Here is a 19,843-nt window from a genome sequence, read left to right on the forward strand (position 1 = left end):
TATTTGTGCTGATTATTTGTGGAAGTGAAATACTTCACATTTGTCCTTGTTTCATCTTGTTTGTTTTGGACCATCTCCCCAGTTTGTCACAAATGATTTAAGAACTTCAGTATTGTCCTCCAACTTGTTTTTGTCTCCTCTCAGCTTGGTATTAATCTCATTTTTGTGAAGAACTGAAGTTTATTAAGGTTATCTCTATTGCATTTTTTTTTGCTTACTTTAACAGGTTTTTTTCTGTTATAGCTTAGAGTATTCTAGTTTTATTTGTTCAATATATGTATCACCTAATAGGAGACTTTATAGTTTTTCCTGAGTCTTGATTCCTTGGTGAATATCTAAAGCTTTTCTTCCTCTTCAGTATCTAAAATAAATTTGTTTTATCCCGTACGTAACTGGAGATGTGAATCTGTGCTGGTCTTGAAACAACTTTGTATTGAGCCTCTTCTAAATCTGGGCGCATATGTGTTTTAATTCTGGTTGTTTTTCCTTCCAGTGTCTTCTGGTTACCTTGAAGAGCTTCTCAATTGCCCAGATCCTTTTGAGAAGTGTTTATCGAAGTGTGTAAACTCAGTGTTTAATACTTACTCTATTAGCTTTGCTAATACTGAGATTTTTCTTCTCTTTCCTCCCTATCCCCTTTCTCCTGGTGTTTTTCCACAGGAATTGAATTTCTCTCTCGCTGAGGTTCCTTCACTTCCAGTATGGAGATGAATCGAGAAAAACTGTGTACCAGTAAGGCTGATGTGAGTTCAGATTCTGCTTACCATTGCTCAACGTGTCATGATGATGATGAGTGGAGCAATACTAGCCGGGGACGCGCTAAGTCACGAAGTTTGTCTGCTTCACCAGCCCTAGGAAGCACCAAAGAATTCCGGTATGGCTCTTGGTTCTTCCTATTGTTGTTACCTGTAAGAAAAAAGAAGAAAAAAAAAAAAAAAATATCTAGATTTTAATTTCCATTCCTCTTTTTATATAACCATAGTCTTGCAGCTGTGGCAAGTGATTATGAACAGAAATAAAAATAGTGTTTTGTGGTATTAAATAGAGGCAGATGATTAGTGAACCATCCTATTGTGGTCCATGCTGTGAAAAGAACTTGCTTTTCTGAAGTAGCCACGTAGGTGGTCATCTCTAAACTGACATTCATGTTAATAGGTTCTGGCTGGTTGTGAGGCCTGCCTTCTGTTTCAGTGTTTCTTGGGAGATCTTAAACTGCTTTTTGTAGATACTTCAGCAACATTCTGTATGTGCATATACAGCTTCAGCAAGACAACGCATTACTTATTTGCTTTGTATATGCTATTTAAATGCTGTCTTGAATCCAGACTCTGACATACACACTTCAGAAAGTGTTTGCATTTAGAAATGGCTATGTGAAATGTAATAGATCCTTTTTTTTGAAGACAAACTGCATATAAAACTTCTATCTGTAGTGTCATGTAGTGAAATTATTTCTTAGTAAGAAAGTTAGTTAAGAAAGTATGGGTATATTTCCAGCTAGGATAAGTTCTTGAAGTATAAAAGCTTAGAAGTTTATTGTTTATAAGCAGATAAACACAAAATATAAATTCTCAAATTTTAGGAACACATTGTGCCCAAGTACTTGACTTCCAGGGTTTTGGGGTAGATTTGAACTTTGAATACTATGATATTTGTCATATTTCAACCTAGCTTCAGCAGTTTTAAGTACCTTCCAGATATAAAATACAAATGCATCTGTACTGAGCTATGTTAATTCATAGCTTGATAGTGGTTCAGGTCACAAGAAAGGAACAGTTTTGTGCTTGGTTCCAGATCTTTAATTAGTAGGCAGAACTTTACCTCTTGCTCAACAAGTTGCTTTTAAGGGGTTCTTAAAATGCACTTCAAAAGGTTGTTAGTCCAAAATGAAGGCAGGTGGGGGGTAGACTAAGAGCAGACCTGTAATCAAAATGGTATGGCTGTCAAAACAGGTGTCTGCAGAGTTCATAGTCTCAAAAAAGAATCAATCAACAGCAGAGACACTTCTGCAAATTTTTACAAATGCTGTAGCTAGAGCTCTAGTGCTGTGTATTAAAAACCTGTGTGAGTATTTAGGTTATATGGTAACGTGAGGCAGCACAAAGTAAGTTTGTGTATGCAGGTTGTTTCATAGCAGTGAGAAACGCCCATTTTTTCTTTTGAGCCAAATTTCTGATCTAGTTGCAAGGCTCTTGTCATGTGGACAGCCTAGATAGAACTTTTGATTTTGTGATCTTTGGACCCATTGTAAATATTGAATAGCATGCTGTGGTAGCAGCGTGTCTTGAACTTGTGGAAAGCATAGCAGAACTTCACCTTACTTACATTGTGACCCTCTATAAAAGCATGGACAGAATCATGGAGGAGTTTCTCAACAGCTGAAATTCTCGTCCAGAGTTACTGCTTTGCTGGTAGGAGTGCTTTTGCAAGGCAGAGCATATATGGGTGAGGCTGAAGATTGCAGGGGGAAGCTTTATGGTGAAGGGAGGCATAATAAAAGCCTTTAACTGAAGAGGCTAAAAGGTTAGGAAAATACCTGCTTTGCATATGTGGTTCAGAAAGTCAGTGTACTTTAATGCTTTTGGAAAATGTTCACAAAGGACTGTGCTCTGACTGTACCGTTCTAGCTTCTATGTTGTGTGTCATAGTCAATACGTAAGACTTTACATTAAAAGCATGCTGTAAAATTGGTGTTTTTTCCCTTCTCCACTTAAAGGTTTAAGAACGTAGACTTCAGTTAACCTGTGTAAAAGACCATGTGGTCTAAATTTTTGTGTATTGTTATCTTCTAGCTAAATAACTACTTTTTCATTTTTAAACTAGAAGTGATCTTTGTAGACCCTACCCATTATGGGTTTGAATTAGGGTTACTGTTTATGAGATTTTTTTTTTTTTTTCATTAAGTTTCTCTGCATTCATTCGCTGGCTGTTTTCAGTTTAGTGCAAAATTGTCACAAGGCATTTTGCAGAATGTCAGAAAGTGATCTCAGGCTTGCTATATAGTATTCAGACTGAAGTAGTTGTCTATCTGCTTTGAACTGGCAAGTATATTTTCCTAAAAGATGTATAATTTCCAGTGCATTGCTGCTCATTCTTAGCAAAGACAGTCTTGCTACAAACAACTTTAAATTCTGTTGGCTCGAACATTTTACCTTCTGTAGATTGAATAGTGCATAGATTGAATACTAATAAAACCAGGTAAAATCTCAACCAAAATGTATACCAATTATTAATTAGAGCTTGCAGAGAAAACTTCGAATGTCATGAAGGTCAGATGTGGATATTTAATGCCTCTTGTAGGAACAGAGTTTAGCCAATTATCGGGAGTGGCATGGAAAAATGAAGTGTCCTTTACACATATTGGTACACACATTAATCTCTTAGTGTGATTGGCTAAGGACTCAGTCCTTGCTTATTTTTCTGTTTCAATATAAATAAGGTAAACTTCATAAAACATTTAGTAATAATCTTATCTGACTGGATTGGTCATGCCTGGACTTATAAATGGAAAAAATTATTTGAAAAACAAGTATCACTTCTCTGTGTTCAATGTAGGAAATTAAATACTTGTTTTCATTATTGGAATTAAAATCTTACACACGCATATTTTCTTAGACAGCAAACAAATAAGATGTTGCTGTTATTCCTTAATTATATCTTTTTAACCCGTCATCTGGTTTTGATTTTTATTAGATTTCTGAGGGATTTTTTTAATATTAAGAGTGAATCATTAGGCTGGTCTGAGCTACTTTATAATATACACAATAAAAGGCAGTGCAGTAATGATTTGTTACCGCCAAGCAATAGATTAGTTACCAGTTCCTGTGTTTAATTGAATTAAGCACAGGAAAGGCATATTTCCTGTTCTTTTTAATGGAATAATTCTAATAGCATTTACATAATGTTTCAAGAGTTACGTGACTTGAGTAAGTTTTACTCCCGTTTACAGATTTGCTGAAGGAGGTGGGAGAGAAGGAACAGTTCTGACTTGGTCTAGATAATCTCATCCTAGAGCTAGGAGTAATCCTGTGTTCTGGGTGGGATTTAAGTTTGAGGATAAATGACATTTCAGAACTCCTGTTTATTTGAAGACAAAGATCATATTAGCTCTTACTAGATAAATAAATGGAAAAAATTAGCATTTTTTTCTACCTATTCAAATAGCATTTTTTCTACATCTTGGTTGTCTCTACCTGCCTTAATCTCAGCCTGGGATGTCTTCTATGCATCTTCTAACAGATTAAATTAACCTAATAGCTACTCCTCATCTTAAATGACTGAATTATTGCCCCAGTCTTTCTCAGCAGTAAAAACACAGAAATTTTTCAGTCTTCGGTGATTTCAGTCAATAGTGATTGATTTCTTGTTTGTAAATTTCTGTATTACCTTAATACCTAGAAAAAATGTTTTTGGTTAGTGAAAGCTCTGCTTAAATAGCCTATTGTAGCAAAGTCAAAATCCTGGATTCTATTTGTTTGTGGCTGATGGGAAAAAAGGGAACTCTTTTGAATGTAATCTGTAAAAGGCAAATGTGGCTAATGGGGGCGGGCGGGAAACAAAACAAAAAAGTAAGGAGACCTAACCTAGTATGTAATAAAATGAACTGAGACCTGGTACCTGCAGCTATATATCTCCATATACCTTAGCATTGAAGGATTTGCATTTTATTGATATATTAAGTGCAAAGATTTAAACAACCAAAGAAGTGTTTAAATGATTGGGACACCATTACTGTGACTTGACCGTGGCAAAAAAATCTGAACGTATTGCCTTGGTGTTGGCGATTTCATTGTAAATGCTTGTTAAGACTTACACTGGAAAGCCTAATCTATATGCGTTACTGTACCTTATTGAGATGAAGAGCACTCATTAAGCTATTTCATGTGTATTTATACCGGGTTTAATCATTCTGAATGTCCTGTTCTAAAATTGTGTGCTCTTAGATAAGATGTAGTGCTTCAAGAAATATAGAAAAGAAAGTGTAAGGCTATTGTGTCTGCAGCAGTGAAGCTGATGTCACTTAGGAATTGATGCGGACTAATCCTTATACATACTAATGACACACAACGAACAATCATTGTAGGTTGGTGTGTTTTTTTTTTTTTGCTGAGAACATGGCCTGAAAACAACAGTCTTGGGCTTATTTTTTTGGCTGTATGCTTAGTTGTTTGCTTGCTTGTTGTCAACAGAAATTAATGAATGCCAAAATATTACGGAAGAGAAAGTGCTTATACTATATAAACAAAAGCCCTGGCTTATGTTTTGTATTTTAATTAATTGATTAGGCACACTTGTTAAGTGAAGGTTGTGAGACTACTGAATAACATAACAAAAACTGAACCTGCTGCTCTTTCGCTCAGCTAGTGTTATTACAGAGATATTTTGAGTTTCTTTTGAATGTTGCCACAAGTGTCTCACTTGATAATTTCTCGGTGTTATTAAATAACTTCCTACAAAATCTGAAATGTTCAATCAACTACTACTCAAGTACCTGGTTGAGTACTCAGTGTTAAATACTTGTTTATGCTATCATGTTGGCTATTATTTAGGATTACAATAAATTGAGGAGTTGAAAAATGTGTCCTTTAGGTATTTATGTTCCTTCTTACTCTAGCTTAAAAAAAAATAAAGAGGTGTTTTAAGAATTACGTAGCTAATTCTGAAACAGGAATTATCTGTGCTTTGTTTCTTAAACATAGGACTTTTCCTTTTCACGGTAGTGAGACCTTGAAAGTGGATTATATTTTTATAATTTGGGATTTATCTACACATTTTTTTGGTCTCTCTGAGAGAGACATGCACTGTTCTGTATTGTAGTGTCCAGAAGAGTTGAGACTAAATAGAATCTTTGCAGGCTTGACATGAATTCACAGAACCAACCTGAGAAAACTTGACCATATCTTCTTTGAGGCTGTGATGCTTCCTTTGTGCAAAGTGAAGATGAAATGAATACAAGAAGAATGTGTGCCTGGTACTAATATTTAGGAATTGATTACTCAGTATGTGGAGAGGATAAACTGTGAGTGAGGCTTTGATTAAAATCGCTTTCAAGGAGTAGGTACAGGAGTTAAGTTTTAGATTTGAAATGTGAGAGCTAATATGTGTAAAATTACATTGGCTGGTCAACCACAAATGTAGGTTTAAGAAATATACTTTGCCCTGTATTGCGTAGTGCAAATTTTTCAGAGTGGTTTTGGTGGTTGGGGAGCTAATTATACCCAGTTTGTCATCACATTTCTTTTGCTTACTAATTATTTTTTTTATATATATATATTTTTAGGAGAACACGCTCCTTGCATGGACCATGCCCAGTGACAACATTTGGACCAAAGGCCTGTATGCTGCAAAATCCTAAAACAATTATGTAAGTACTTGTCAAACAAATGGTGGTATGCTTATTCTATGTGAAAGAAGATAAGTTTGCTTTTCCACTATTCATCCCCTTATCAGCATTGTTTGTACCTAATATTTAGAGATTTTCATGTTGCTTGATTGCCAGCTTGGGGTCTGCATTGCCAAAATTGGCCTGCCGTTTTTATCACACATTGACCATTTAAAAAGTCAGTCTGAGAGGAGAATGGATAGCACTGTTCAACTGTATTCTCAAGTAAAACCCCATTAGATGTGCCTTAGCTTGATCGGCACGTTGAAAAGTATAATATGGGTTTGAATGTCATTGGTTTTTTTTTCTCCCAAGGGATGATAGGACATAATCGGTCTTTCTCTGTATGGATTTATAGTGGTTTTGCAGGAATACTTCCTGCAGGGTAACAGACATAAAAGGAAATGAATTTTACTAGTTTTACATTACTAATTCGTGTGGTGTTCTTAGGCCCACTATCTACTACCTAAACTAATGGGAGTTTTCTCACAGCTCAGTATATCTATTTTGGAAAAAAAAATTTAACCATTTCACATAAAAATACGGCAGGGCACGTGAATAGTATTAAGTACTGAAGTTTTGTTTAGACATATTTTGCATAATCTGCAATCCATAGTTTGATGTCAACAATGGCAACTATAATAAACACTTTCCAACATAATCGACAATAAACTCACCATGTGCATTAAACACCCTTATAGCAATCTAATTATGATACGGAGAAGCTATTGGTAGCATTTTGTTTATTCTGTCAGCTTGAAATACGTAAAAAGCAGTGTTTCTGAATGATAGAGGAACAAAAATTTTTACAGACAACACAAGGAAAGGAGGAGAAATTGTTCTGTGTACTGTGAAATCTGAGGAAAGCCTGCTCCCTCTTTTGGTATTGTGTGTTTGAGCTAGTAGTTTGAATTTTTGTATTTGACCTACGGCACTTTCAGTGTATGAATATCATGAAGGCAAGTTTGCTTTTAGACCCTGCTGATAAATTTAATGCGAAAATAAGGGTTGGTTTCTGCTTAGCAGGTGTATAAACATTTTTATTTTGTAGGTTGGGTGGTATAAAAGTGGTGCTTTTTACACCATGTATTATATACTTACTAAATGGTGTTTCGACTTGGTCAAATGAGGAATGTCAGGGTTCTACAGATTAACCAAGTTAGTGGTTCCTATTTTTGTCCTTTTAAAAAATTTTATTTCATTGTTCTTTCAGTTAAACATAAGGTATTTGAATTAAGTATCTATTTGCCTAAATCTTTACCTAAATAGTAGTAGTCTTCCTCAAAACAGGTTGGTGATATCCTAACTTTTCCTACAAAGGTGTGGCGGAAATCTTGCAGCGTACAGTAACTCTTAGCTTCCTCATTCTTTCTGTCTGTTCTAAAGTTGGTGGCTTGGAGTGCTGCAGTTCCTCTGAAAACCCAGCTTGCATTGTATGTTTACCCACCTGACTTGTGATGAACATGCTCCTCCCCATGGGGTGGGCCAGCATGGTACAATATAATAATAGTGTGAAGATCAGTTGAGTACAGAGGCTGCAGGCAATACTAAACGCACACTACTTGCCGGGGAAAAGACTGCTTGTGCAGTGTTCAGCATAGCTGGGGAGAAAAGGCTGCTCTCGGGGTTGAAGGAAAGGACTATTTGAAGACCAAATTGTAAATTACTATTCTTACTATATGTAAGGTTTTTGTTGTGGCTTCTAAAAACAAGCAAAACCTTTTTGTTTGGGTTTTTCTTCTCTACAGTCAGTAATATTGTTAACCTCTCTTCACTGGAGAGAATTTTTTAACAGAAAATTTTAGCTTTTATGTATGGGCATAAGTTAGTGAAGGTCTTGGTGTCTCTTTAAGTGCTAGTGTTGATGATTGCAGGAAAAACCTGCTTTCCAAAGACTGTTAGGTAAGATGACCAGGTGAATTGAATGATTATTCAGTGAAAAAAGGATCAGGTGCTTCTGTTGTTGAGGAGAGGGGAGGTCAAATACCTGCTTTTAAACTCCTTCTTGAAATGGGATTTTTTTAATGAAATCTTGCCTCTGAAGATCTGTAAAGCCTCACAACTTTTTATTGGGACTGATTGAAATACTTAACTGGGGAAAAAAATTTTCAGAAAAAAATGTTTTCTTTTGAGGTAGTAGTTTATTAATAAGTGATAAAAGCCTCAGACTTTTTTTTCTGGAGCATTGCATTTGCCTGACTCCTGGAAAGAAACATGAAGATCTTAAAGTATGTTATGAATAACCTTTCATTTGGTAGAACTACGTGGAATTGGTGAGTACAGTTGAAATAGGCAGGCTGTCTTTCGTTTGAATGAAGTCTGTATTAGTTCTAAGTTTATTAAGTGAAAAGCAGTGCTGCAAACTTTAGTTCTTTGCCAGTTTTAGAAGATAGCCTAATCATCTTGAAATGGTTTTGGGGGTGATTTCTCTATGTGTATTTTTTACCTTTTAACAGTATTGAGATTTGAGGAATTTAATTTTATGAAATGAACTTTAGTATAGAAAACGCTTCCTTAGTCCCCATTTGTATTGGAAATAGCATATAAAACTTCAGCTTCAGTTCCTTTGCAACTGTCTAGCAGCAAGAAACACATTAATGCAACTCTTCTTATTTTATTTTATTTTACTTTATTTTCAGTTTAGCTATTGGTTGGTTAGTCAAGTCAGAGGAAGCCTTCCAAATTCATAGTTGTCTCAGATTCATGGCGATATTTGAGACTGAGTACAGTATCTTCAAAACACCCTTACACTGAGCCAGGGGATTGGACTAGACTATCTCCAGAGGTGCCTTCCAACCTCCACTACTCTGATTCCTTGACTGTAAAATACAATGAGATGAAACATAACATCATGTTGAAAGCCTGTATGTGATACTGAGTGTAACTGCGTATTTGTATTCTCCTGTGTTATGTAATAATATTTAGAGAGACAGACAGCACTGTTTGTTAGTAATGGTTATTGGTATTAGACTACTTATTAATCTGTAGTTTCTGCTGTATTTATATGTCGAATATAGGCATTTTGGAAAGTAAAATGAGCAGGTTATTCCACCTCCAGCATCATCATCTGTTTTATTTTAACCCTTGAAGTGCTAAATCCAAGTCTCTGTAAATTTGGCTTGTTCAGCATTTATACTAATCTGCTTTGCTTTATGGATTATATCTGCACCGTATGGAAAAGGATGGGATAGTTGTAAAATGTGAAATACAACTGTGAAATTATGTAGCTTAGAAGTAGATATAAATGAAGAAGGAAAATACAGCTGGGTATTCCTAAATCAACTAAATGTATTATAGAGCAGCATGAGGGTTCTGTTACTGAACCCTCTTGAAAGCTGCAAAATTATTTGTGTGCCTATATTTAGTTCTTGAGGTTCTCAAGTCTTAGAAGGCTGTCCTGACAATAGGCAGACAGTAGTTTTAAAATACTTTTTAAAGGTGGTTTTGTTTTGTTTTTTTTTTTTTAATTTAATTAGTAGTTGTGCTACTTTAAGCAGATAAACTTGTTTTGGGATCAACACTAAAATAAAATTAATATATAGAGTTTTGAAGAAATTTTGCACAAAAGTTACGTATGCTTACATATCTGTAATGTTTGCCTGGAATGGAATTATACAGGCATCTGTTCTTGTTTAAGCCCTTTATTTATGAGGCTTTATGATAGGAAATATAAGAGTTGCAAATGCGGACTTCCCAGAATAGAGTTTATGTACTATAGTTTTTTCATAGTTGTTAAGGCTTATCTTGAGGATTTAGTACAGTTGACCATGTGAATCTTAATTATTTGCCCTTCTCTTGTGATAGTGTTGTTTAGTATTACTAAAAAAAACTGTAGAATTTGTGTCTGCATCTACAGGCTTCAAACTTTGAGAAAACTGTGACTGTATAGTGGTATCAGTGAAAAAGTGCTGAAGGAAACATTGCTAAAAAGAAAAAAGAATATTTGGGTTGGAGCTATTGCACTATTTTTTAAATTTACATTGACTTAATCTGTTTGACTTAAACTTTTTTCCCATCCAATACTGTATGTTGTAGCTTTCTCTGATTCTCTAATTGGGTGTTTCTCCTTATTTTGAGTCTGCTTAAGAGGAGAGAGCACTAAGACAAGATAGAGGAAAGCATGGCTGGAAGCATCAGGGAAGATGTCAGTTAGTTCAAGACCTTGATCCAATAGCTTTTTTAGTGCTTCTGCTAAAGTCTCTGCTTACACGTTATTAGCATAGTAGCAGTTACAAGAATGGACACCTTAATACTGTGTTACCATCTTAACATAGTAAAGCATTGATTGGTTTCATGGGGGAAAAAGCATCATTACAATATGAACCATTGCATCCTTCTTTCTGTTGTTCTAGGACTGCTTGCAGTTATAATTAAGGATATATTCTTAACTGACCAGAATGTTGTCAAAGCAAAATGTAGTAACATTGTCTTTTTTTCTATTCTCTAGGCACATTCAGGATCCAGCAAGCCAGCGGTTGACATGGAACAAACCTCCCAAGAGCGTCCTTGTTATTAAAAAGATACGTGATGCCAGTCTGCTGCAGCCTTTTAAAGAACTTTGTGTGTATCTTACTGAGGTAGTGAAATGTAAATTCCATTTTTTACCATAATTAAAAATTTTACATCTAAACTGTTTTCAGTTACTGATTCTGTTGAATGTGGAATGTGCAAAATTGTATAGTGCAAACAAATCATTATACTCATTGCCACTCGAAGTAGTAAAACTTGCTTCAGAGCTTAAGATCAGTCCTTAAGTACTCTAAGTACAGAGCTTTAAAAAAAATTTAAAAAAAAGCAAAGTCAAAACTTTCCTTCATTCTGTTTGCAGTTCTAAATTACAGGGAATGGGACATAAAAAGCTCAATCCTTTAAGCCTTGAGCAAACATAGCAAAGCTACTGTATCATGTAATCTATAGTCCAAAGTTTAGTTTAATTTATTAGATGGTCTGTACATGCTGCAAAATTCTCATTAGAATTAGACTACACGTTAAAAATAAGCCCCACAACCTGCATCTACAGATGCAGACCACTTCTGTAAAATACTATTTATATGTATAGAGTAGATATCCTCAAGATAAGCCTTAACAACTATGAAAAAACTATAGTACATAAACTCTACTGCAAATTATGGGGAGAGTAAAATATTTTGTCATTTCAAGAGGTATTAACAAGCTTATCTTACATCTCTTAAGGAGAAAAATATGATCGTGTATGTAGAAAAAAAAGTATTGGAAGACCCTGCTATAGCTAATGATGATAATTTTGGACCGGTGAAGAAGAAATTTTGCACCTTCAGAGAAGGTATGGTAATTTCTTGAAAGTAAAGTTGAAGTATATTGCTCACTTGTCTTGGTATTTCCTTAGTCGCTGGGTCAAGTTTGAACAAATGTATCTTTTGCAAACAGCTGTTGTTACATCTTAGTTGTGGTTTTTTATATTTGTGAGTGAATGTTGGCATGCTGCACTTAATTTATGTTAGGAAATTAAGTCTGTTGATAAAACTTAATTCAAAACTTGTATGTCAATGTTGCTTCTAGATTATGATGATATCTCCAATCAGATAGACTTTATCATATGCCTGGGAGGAGATGGGACCTTACTTTATGCTTCTTCGCTTTTCCAGGTTGGTCTTTATGGGAAATAGACTTAAAGACCTCTTTTCTTTTTGAAGTATTTGAAGGTTGTTTTATTTTTCCTTTGTTATTGAGAACGGCATTTGTCCTTTGCTGTTCATTCCTTTTTTTATCAAGCCTGTTTTACCCTATTCCTTCTGAAAATAATGTACGTAATATGTTGGTTTTATTATGCACAGTTGAAGTTACATCAATAGTTAAAATATTTACAGGCAATTAGTTGAAGTATGAATTGCTTTTATTCAGTAGCTTTTAAATTCTTTTCTTTATTGATAGGGTAGTGTACCTCCAGTTATGGCTTTTCATCTGGGATCCCTTGGATTTCTTACTCCATTTAATTTTGAGAATTTTCAGTCCCAAGTCACTCAGGTTATAGAAGGTAAATTTAAGGGGACAAGGTGTGGTGTTTCTTTTTGTTACATTTTCTGTAGCTTTTTCCAAGACTAGTAAATTTTCTTAACCAACTCATTTAGTTTGTCCCATAAGATTGAGTCACAAGAAATGTATACTAAACTAACAGAAGTATTGCATTGCATTGACCCATTCAGTGCTGCTTTCCATACTATTCTGTAAAGGAAAATGGCTAAGAAATAACTTTGTCCTGTGTGGAGTAAACAAGTAAAAGATGATGCAGAATTTATGTTAAATTACAGCTATACATACAAACAGAGTGTAGCTCCGAAGTCTGTGGTAGTCTGTTTCTCTAAGCAGTGCAGTGCTTAAATACTGAGAAGTCAGGCAAATAAAATATTTGAGGAAAGAAATATTGTTTCTTCAATATGAGGTTATTTGAGTTGCATCCTAAGTAGATTCCTGAAAAGATGTATAAAATTCTCACGTTACTTGTTTCTAATGCACTAATTTTCTTTAAGCTTAGCTTTTGTCTTAGTGAAGATCACATGAGCCTAACTGTTTTCCTATCTTGATCATGTCCATATAAAACTTAAATTTTCTTTTTACATGATGAGGAAAGGGAGGAAGGACTGGGTTCAAATTTGACTCTAATTTTGCTCATTACTACTAAAAATTAGTTTTGAGCTTTAACCAAATGTAGACAATTAACTTGTGAATGAAATTGGGAATGTTGAAAGCACGGGCAATAGATCGATGGCATTTCATACAGTTTGCTAGTAATTACAGCGTTTTATTTACTATAGTAGTGTATCATTTTTGTGTACTTTCTCAGCGTTTTATTTAAAATAGTAGTGTATCATTTTTGTGTACTTTCTCCTATATTTCACTTCTAGGCAATGCAGCACTTGTTCTACGAAGCAGGCTGAAAGTGAAAGTGGTAAAAGAGCACAGAGAGAAAATGACAGTACAAAATGGTATAGAAGAAAATGGAGTAGTGTCTACAAATATAGAGAAAGAAGTGGGCAAGCAAATTATGCAATATCAGGTCAGAGGGCAAAATAAGCAAAATAATTTGTAAATTGCTTTGTACTTGTTTTATTATAACTTTTCCCCTTGAGATTAAAAATCTCAAGTTTTTTTCATTAGTTTACTTACATAAGCCCAGTAGTGTGGGACAGCTCCATATTGCTCTAATTCACAATATGTGCACTAAATAATGAGAAAGTGGTATACCTCATTACTTCCTGCAATCCTAAGTGCTAATATTGTACTTTCCTGTAGTAATATTTTTCCTTCTATTCTGAAAATAAAGTAGTAGTTCTAAAATGGCATATCCCGAAGATATTTATAAGTGAGAAGAAAAACCCTGCACATTGTTAGTAACTAACTTCTGGAAATAATTCTTAACATCAGAAAACTTCAGCTGGCACTTGATAAGACAGAAGTGTAAAGAGAGTCTAATTTGGCAGGTACTAAATCAGCATGAATTTTTCAAACATCTGGAAAGCAAGTTTTGGCTTGTCATTTATTACATTGTTAAGTCAGCAATAGCAGACCAGTGTAATATTTCATGTCATGGCAGGTCCTAAATGAAGTTGTAGTGGATCGTGGTCCTTCTTCTTACCTTTCCAATGTAGATGTCTTTCTAAATGGACACCTTATAACAACAGTGCAAGGAGATGGTGAGTCTACTTCTTGAGTTAAATTGCTTATCAGTTCATGTGTAGACTGTTGCTCTTTTACTGGAGGATTTTCTCACATGGAAACAAAATCCCAAGCTTCAGTTCACTGGTGACAGAAAGCATTAGTGTGCAAAGAGTAGGTATGTTTTTTCATTGGTAACTAATGCGTTCCACAACAAAGCATTAAAGTGTTGTAAGCTTTGTTTATGGACCTGTGAAGGCAAGTGACAGTTTCTTTGGGTATGATGTGTTAGGGTGAAGGGCAAGAAATAGCTCAGAAAAAATTTGCTTGGATATCTGGAATTTGCTGAAGGCCTAAGATCTGAACTAATGAAATACAGAAGTTCATCTTTAAAACTCTTACCTTTGAAAAAAAAAATGAATGTCACTGTTACAAAGTTGTGTAACCCGAGATCTAGAAGTTTATGCAACTTACATGAAGCCATAGAACAAACGTGCTGTGCCAGGATTAGAAGAGAGTTTCTGACTTTTTGTGTATTAGACTGTAATTCTCCTGTGAAATACAAGTTGATACATTCTCTGCTTCATTTTCATAACAGTGCTATTTCTTAGTCGTCTTCCAAAATAACACATTGATTGTAATGCTAATGTAAGTGAAATTTTTGCTGCTTTCACAGGAGTCATTGTCTCCACGCCGACTGGTAGCACTGCATATGCAGCTGCAGCAGGAGCTTCTATGATTCATCCAAATGTTCCTGCAATAATGATCACCCCAATCTGCCCTCACTCATTGTCTTTCAGACCTATTGTTGTTCCTGCTGGAGTGGAACTCAAGGTTAGCTTCTGTTACGTTATTTCTCTTTCTAAGTTAAAAACTTTTGTAATAACCATGTGAACCTGACCAAAGCAGAATTGGTTAGGAAATGCTGTGTTATCTCCTGCATTCTTTCATTTGTAGGAGGACCAAATCATGTCTGGTTGAAGAATGCATCTTTGTTTAAAATAATATACCCACTAGCAGAACGCTTTACACTGCTTCCTGCTGGATTGTAGTTGTGTAACGTTCTGTAAAATGGGAATACATACATTTGCATTCTGACTAATAAAATGTTACATAATTTCTGCTAAAGTGCAGGTAGATCAGTTGTGTTTAATGGAATGAAAAATTCTACTTTCATGGCTAAAACAACAAATATTGCAGATGTTGAGTATATTGGTAGAGTTATCTGCAATTCACTGATTATTTTTTGTTCATGCTCTCTTGCAGAAAAAAAGGTATGTAATACCTGAATATAAAATGGACTTAGTTAATGTGTATTTTTAATAAATACCCATGTGTAAGGAAGAACCCTTTCTGCTGCTTCTACCTGTTACAAGCCTGCAGTCTACTTAAGTTGGAAGAGAGCTAGTATGTTTAAGAAGGGCGCTCTCCTAGGGATGTTAGAAGATTAGCATTAAGAAACCCCAGTGTGTGCTGGGGTTTTTGTTCTTGTTTCACAACGTAAATCGAATGTTTATTCACGGCGCTGCTGTCAGTCCACAATTGCTTTCATGTCAGCGGGTGTTACTGGCCAATAGTAGTAAATTCTTTTCTCTTAAAAGGAATGTATGTTAAATATGAGCAAAACTTCCTAAATTTGGCAGCTTTAGATTCATTATGTATATAATCTATTGTTCCGGATTAACTTTATTATTTTTCTTGAAAGACATGCTAAGTCAACTCATGTAACTGAATTAAAGCATGCACTGGCTGTAACTGGAAGGTCTTTCTGGTTTATGATCTTCTGTTTATAAAGAGGGGGTTTACTGCATACAGAAAAATATATGTATATATACCAAACATGAAATGAACGTTTGGAACTTGTATGGTATGTTACTGCACTGTTATTATGGACAGATTATGAATTTTCAGTGCAACTGTAAAGTTGCGAAGGGTCAATCCTGTACTCAGAGGGAGGATGGAGGTGTTTGTTCCTTGCTCTTGAAAAATAGGTTTTGGACCTGAAGTTTAATTCTTTTCCCTTTTTCAGATTATGCTCTCTCCGGATGCCAGGAATACAGCATGGGTTTCATTTGATGGAAGGAAGAGGCAGGAAATATGCCATGGAGACAGGTCAAGCCTTTTTTTGATTGTAGCATTTCTATAAGTATAGAAAATACTGATTCATGTACTTCTCTCATTCTCTAACATCTGTCAAAAGGGTTGCTGGCAGTGAAGAAACAAGCTTTTCTAAACCCTAACACCTCTTACAGCACAAACTGTGCTAAAAGTATTTAGCTTCTAACGTGAGTTTTTTAGATCTTACTATGAAAGCAAGTGAAATGTTAAGACAAAAGCATGTAAACATTGCATGCTTGGCAAGGAAGATGGACACGTCTTTAGAAAATTCTGTACATTTAACTTAAAGATAAATCTTAGGAGTTTGAGAAGATGTAAACCAAGAGGAGTTGCACTCCTGTGGCTCTGAATAATGCCATGTGGTTTAAACTGTGTTAACTTAGTGAATGGTTGTGGTCACTTGCGATGCTATCGCCTTGGGAGTTGCACAAGCAGTGGCTCTGAATAATGCCATATGGTTTAAACTGTGTTAACTTAGTGAATAGTTGTGGTCACTTGCGCGCCTTGAGTGAGCAGAACGCAGTGTGTGAAGTTTCCTCAGTTTTTATGTTTTATGTGGTAAGCAGTGGCTCTGAATAATGCCATATGGTTTAAACTGTGTTAACTTAGTGAATAGTTGTGGTCACTTGCGATGCTATCGCCTTGAGTGAGCAGAACGCAGTGTGTGAAGTTTCCTCAGTTTTTATGTGCAAAATGCGGTGGCTTTTCCTAATGGGAGGTGATTTAAGGCAACTGTGGGATATGTGACTGGTAGACTTCCTATTCAGGATGACTTCTTTTTGTTCTTGGTCCATACAAGTTGCCAGGAAGGAAAATGTATAGCTGGCATGACGCTCCATCTTGAACTGTTTGTATTTCCTCTGAGGTTGAAAGATCTATAGAATAGATCAGGAGACTAGTAAGGATTCAGATATGAGATTTGGCCCTTTGTGAGATGCTAGACTTCTTAGTGCTGTTGCTTATAGTTAAAACTTGAAACTTAAAGGCCAAGGTGGTGACTTACATTCTCCTTTGTCCCTGTGTTGTTGAGGTGAAGACCAGCAAAAGACTGCAGGACATCATGGAGTGGGTTCAATATTCTCACTGAATATTGAATGCTGTCCACAGTGCACCTGTTAACAATTTTAAGCCCTGTGTTCACTCTGTTTAGATGAGCCTGCAGACTTGGTTATTGCTTGATTATGGAAACTTGCTGTTTTACCAAACTGGCTGAATGTAGCACTATGTTAGCTAGTGAATAGAAGATTTTTTTTTTTTAATTGCTGTTCATTGCCCTTGACTGACTGGGGTATTCCTGTGTTGTTGCAGTATTAGCATCACTACCTCTTGCTATCCCCTTCCTTCGATCTGTTTCCAAGATCCTGTGAGCGACTGGTTTGAAAGCTTGGCTGAGTGTTTACACTGGAATGTTCGGAAGAAGCAAAATAACTTTGCTGTTGAAGAAGAAGAATTTTGAGTGTCTACATCTAACAAGACTCATGGGAATGGAAAGTGGCAGTATCCCTTCTATATGCTTGGGTTTTCAAGTTTTTGGCTGACAAGTGTGGTCACCATCTCAGACATACATAGTGATTATAGTTTATATCTGTCTGATCTGCTTGTGCTACTTCCTGTCCACCAAGAGTAGGAATGGAAGAAATTAGGCTCTGATTGTTGTAATCCAATTTGAATTTCCTTTAAACGAGCACTCTGAAAAAGGATTATTTCTGATTGGTATTGACAACCATATCTGTAGATTTGATTGTAACCTATAATTTACCAATAACGTGGTAGGCTGAATGTAGATACGTAATAGAAAAGTGGCAGTAGAAAAGTGGCATTAAAATAGTGTGTTTAATTTGGTATATTTGTAATTCCATTTAAGACTGCTATGCATATGAAGGCTCTAAGAAATTTTCTTTAAAAAAAAAAAGTTCCTCTTTGTTAGCTTAAATGTCTTGCCCAAAACAAGTCCCCATCAAGACAGTGCTTAAAATACTTTCTCCTTACTTGTGAATGTGACACACTGTGAAGTAACACCCATGAAGAATGTTTTTTGTGAATAGATGGAACTAGTAAAAAAAAAGGTGTGTATATATGTATTTTTAATATACATATATATCTTATGCCCATTTGAACAGTGTTTGACCCTTGGCTGTCATCACTGTGTAAATGTCCACCAATAGCATGGGCAAGCATTAGCGTGGGCTTAGTTGGTTATTACAGTGATCTCCCATTTTTGTAGCTGAGCTTACTTGTAGCTCTGCAGTTCCTGTTGGTGGGAATCATCAATGTGTTGTTGTTTCTTATTATTTTTGTTTGATTCTCTGGAATAAATGGTAGCATTAGAGACTACAAAGTAAAAAAAAAAAAAAAAAATTCTCCAAGTGTTCAAGAAGAATCTGGACTTCAATTACTACTATATTGTCTAGTTCCACTATTGTCTTGAAGAAAAAGAATATCCTATACTAGGCCCTGAATGCCCTCAACTTCCATAGATACCTTCCAACTCTTGGTGCCGAGTAATACAGAAAGGGATACTGCATTGGTAGGCTGATGAATGAGAAGACACATTCCCAGTAGAGTAGCAATGGTGCCTTCAGCACACTCAAGATATTCTGTCTCGTATTTACTTTTTTAAGATGCTTTCAAATGTTTCTAACTTCTCTATGTACATATTTTATTGTATGTGCTTTTATGAAAGAAAACCGAAATCCAACAAAAAAAATAGTTGGTAAAAAAGGGTTTGTACTGTACTTTAACTGAAAAATATCAAACCCAAGTATAATGTTTACATTTATGTTCTCTGTGGTGCGGACTCATGATCATACTATCCAAACGTCAGCATTTTCAAAGTCTTGCTGCATTGGTCATTAAAGGAATGGACATTATATGTTAAATTTAAGCCTATGGCATAATGTTGTGGAGGAATTCATTTACTGATTAAGGTGGGATTTCCTTGAAAGTGGAGTGAGAAGCTCTGTTGAACTTTTCATGATTGTCTTAACGTCGTTTATGTGGTCCAAAGTGGTAATGGGAAATGTATTAATTTCCAAACTCTGCCTAACCTGCTGTCCTCTGATGGTTTAAATAATGTCTGTTCAATTTTGGACACTGCCCTAGTCTGTCTAATTTTATTAAATCCAGGTGAGAGCACTTTTCCATAAAAGAGACACAAACTCTTGGTTAATGATACAAATCACAATGAAAATGTGTTAATATAAGTTAATATTCAGTTTGTAAATTTTGTAAAATATAATATTGGTTTGATTTGGTCTAAATAGACAAATTTTGTGATATCTTGGAGAATATCCAGATAGCTTTTGGGATTTATCTTTCACTCGAATCTGCGGTAATTGTTTTATCACTGTTTTGAAGCTGCTTACGGGTTTCCTAGGTGGAGTATTCAGTTATTAAATAACTGTTTACTTTTTGAACTATAGAAGTGTCAGACTTTTTGCTTTGAAACTATTTTATTTAAACACGCAATAATTGAGAAAAGGAACAGGGTATAGTGGCTATATAAATGTATTGTTAAGTGAAAAACAAGCAGAATACTAGGCACGCTAGGAAGTGGAAATCATTTTGCAGAGGTGAGGCAAAATGATTAATGAGCCTTATCTAGTATTTTTTTTAAAGATAAAACTATATTCAGCACTTTTTATTTATGCTTTTTATAATAGTAAAGCTATTATTGACTAAATTGGGGAACTTTAATTTTCAGAGTGCACA

At 35.3% G+C, this 19,843-nt stretch overlaps 1 protein-coding gene across 1 annotated transcript; it reads left to right on the forward strand.

Annotated features, from left to right (window-relative positions):
• Positions 1-667: 667 nt before the first annotated feature.
• On the forward strand, positions 668-19,253 carry NADK (NAD kinase). Its single transcript, XM_009274155.2, has 11 exons — positions 668-874; positions 6,281-6,364; positions 10,830-10,959; positions 11,576-11,684; positions 11,921-12,006; positions 12,293-12,395; positions 13,264-13,415; positions 13,953-14,052; positions 14,691-14,848; positions 16,044-16,126; positions 17,441-19,253. The coding sequence occupies exons 1-11, from the start codon at positions 702-704 to the stop codon at positions 17,586-17,588; spliced, it is 1,326 nt and encodes a 441-aa protein (XP_009272430.1). The 5' UTR covers positions 668-701; the 3' UTR covers positions 17,589-19,253.
• The last annotated feature ends 590 nt before the right edge of the window (positions 19,254-19,843 follow it).

Source organism: Aptenodytes forsteri, unplaced genomic scaffold, assembly GCF_000699145.1.
Source record: "Aptenodytes forsteri isolate BGI_AS27 unplaced genomic scaffold, ASM69914v1 Scaffold16, whole genome shotgun sequence".
Lineage (NCBI taxonomy): Eukaryota > Metazoa > Chordata > Aves > Sphenisciformes > Spheniscidae > Aptenodytes > Aptenodytes forsteri.

Excerpts from the sequence above, each read along its gene's own strand:
- NADK (XM_009274155.2), top strand. The coding sequence starts at position 702 with ATGGAGATGAATCGAGAAAAACTGTGTACCAGTAAGGCTGATGTGAGT. Across the intron at positions 12,007-12,292 it reads ATGCTTCTTCGCTTTTCCAG|GGTAGTGTACCTCCAGTTAT; the intron begins GTTGGTCTTTAT and ends CTTTATTGATAG. Across the intron at positions 13,416-13,952 it reads AGCAAATTATGCAATATCAG|GTCCTAAATGAAGTTGTAGT; the intron begins GTCAGAGGGCAA and ends ATGTCATGGCAG.